This window comes from Priapulus caudatus, unplaced genomic scaffold (genome assembly GCF_000485595.1).
Source record: "Priapulus caudatus unplaced genomic scaffold, Priapulus_caudatus-5.0.1 Scaffold1579, whole genome shotgun sequence".
In the NCBI taxonomy this organism is placed as follows: Eukaryota; Metazoa; Priapulida; class Priapulimorpha; order Priapulimorphida; family Priapulidae; genus Priapulus; species Priapulus caudatus.
Window position 1 is genome coordinate 58,181 of NW_014578640.1, and position 2,344 is coordinate 60,524.

At 46.9% G+C, this 2,344-nt stretch overlaps 1 protein-coding gene across 1 annotated transcript in view; it reads right to left on the minus strand.

The window, feature by feature from the left end:
• The window catches only part of LOC106817055 (CD151 antigen-like), a 13,568-nt gene extending 11,661 nt beyond the window's left edge, over positions 1 to 1,907 (minus strand). The window contains exons 1-3 of the mRNA XM_014821703.1: positions 1,842 to 1,907; positions 972 to 1,073; positions 54 to 155 (exon numbers count right to left, since the gene is read on the minus strand). Of these exons, the coding sequence (XP_014677189.1) occupies positions 54 to 155; positions 972 to 1,073; positions 1,842 to 1,907 (270 nt within the window). The remainder of the gene's footprint in view (positions 1 to 53; positions 156 to 971; positions 1,074 to 1,841) is intronic.
• Positions 1,908 to 2,344: the final 437 nt, after the last annotated feature.

The following is a 2,344-nucleotide window of genomic DNA, read 5'->3' on the forward strand; positions in this document are numbered from 1 at the left end:
ACACACACACACACACACACACACACACACACACACACACACACAGGACTCACCCTAAGGTAGCGTTCGCCGCTGAAGCCGTTTATGCATGACTTGGGAATCTCCACCTGTCTCAGGCTCCAATCCAACGTACCGTTAGCACCGCAACAGCGCCCCTACAACAACATTACCACGTCACGTCACAGCGATGCAGAGACCACCCCGCCACACATATCCAGGGCCGTAGCCTGTGGAAGGGGGGAGCAAGGGGGGCGGGCAGCTGCCCTCTAGATTTTGGAGCAAAACTAAAAAAATATAAGCTTAGCTAATAATCGTAAATAACCCTAACGTGATTGTTTGGTCACTTCTCCATGAAGGCCTTGTCTCAGACCCACCGCTACCACACTATCAGGAGCGTATAATGACAAATATTTGTCATTATACGCTCCTGACGCTATGGATGTCGATCAAGAGCTGCGCCCGTCCCTCATCATTACTATTCGATGGTTGAAACCCATTATTACTTACAATAATTTATAATGTATTATTGGTCATATAATCAGGGGGTTAATAATGACAAATGTTTGTCAACAATTAATCATTATTAACCCCCTGATATAATTGATAATGCATAAGGGGGATGTTTGCTGTAATAAGGAGTGCATACCATGCTGCAGCCCTGATCTATGTCTCTCTGTGATACACTACGCTATGCTATGCTATGCTAGGCTATTCTGTGATAGCTACGCTATGCTATGCTGTACTATGCTATGCAATACCATGCTATGCTATGTTATGCCATTCCATGCTATGCTATGCTATGCTGTACTATGCTATGCTATGCTATGCAATGCCATGCTATGCTATGCTATGCTATGCAATGCCATGCTATGCTATATGCTATGCTATGTCATACTACGCCATGCTATACGATGCCATGCCATGCTATGCTATGTCAAGCCATGCCATGCTATGCTATTTTGACGACTTACGAACTGTTGCATGTGGTCCATCGTGAACTTGATCTCATCGTAGCCGGGCACGTAGTAATAGTTGACATAGCGATCCAACTCGGTGTAGATGATGTAAGAAGTCTGCAGTAGCAGACACCAGGGGGCAGCACGAGTTAGAAACCACACATATATATATATACGATATTTATANGAGAGAGATATGATGAGAGAGAGAGAGAGAGAGATTTACGCGAGAAGAGACGAGAGAGAGAGAGAGAGAAGAGAGAGAGACGCGAGAGAGGAGAGAGAGAGAGAGAGAGAGAGAGAGGCAGAGAGAGAGAGGAGAGCAGAAGAGCGACAGAGAGAGACGACTGATGAGAGAAGAGATAGAGAGAGAGAGAGAGAGAGAGAGAGGAGAGAGGCGCGGAGACCAGAGAGAAGAGAGATGAGAGAGAGAGAGAGAGAGAGAGCATAATCACATCCGAGATCATAAAACTTCATAAAGACGTCCCGAGCAGAATTTACAACGCTATCATTTCACTCGTTTTTTTTATCTTCAGTTCCCTCAGAGTCGATTAAGTTACGCCGATCGTATATATATATATATACCACCTCTAATCCGCCATTATCTTTATGGTCATGTACGCTAGCGGGAAATTCATCTGCTCACATTAATTTATTGACTTTCATCTCAGAAAAATCGCCGACGTAAGAAGAGGGAGTGTTCGAAGTCGTAAACGTATCGATTACCGTCGGATTCGATTAGTGTCATCGCAATCGATTTGTGTCATCTATATCGTCGTCTGCGACCGTGCCCCTGTCATGGCCGCCATCACGGCTGCTGCTGTTGCTGCTGTGGGATTGCAAGGATCGGGAGAACGAGGGAGAGAGTTTGGCGTGCGCGCTTACCCAGAAACAGAATGTGAAGACCAGTAGAAGGAACTTCATGAGCTTGTAGGTGCCCTCGACCGCCATGGCGTCTCTTGGGTGCTTGTCGTAGTCTTAGAAAGAATGTATCCACGCTTCCTCTCTCTCTCTTTCTTTCTCTATCTTTTGCGGTCACTCTCTCGTTCGGTGTCTCTCGCGTTTGAAACACTGCAGTGCTGCCGCGATAGCTTGCGCCTACACTGTGCGACGTGTTTGTGTGATATCTCCTCTCTCTCTCTCTCGCTCTCTCGTTCTCTGGGCTAGCAGAGTGGTGGCGGCAGCGGTTGGTAAATATGTGGCGTGGTCCAACGTCCAACAACGCTCACCTCCGCGTGTGCACGTCATCTCTGCGGCATCTACCCCCCTCTCCTCTCTCTCGTTCTCTCCATTTCTCTCTCTTCCCCTCTCTCTCATTCTCTTTCGCTCTCTTTCTCTCTCTCTCTCTCTTTTTCTCTCTTTTACTTCTCTTAATATCTGTTGCGGAC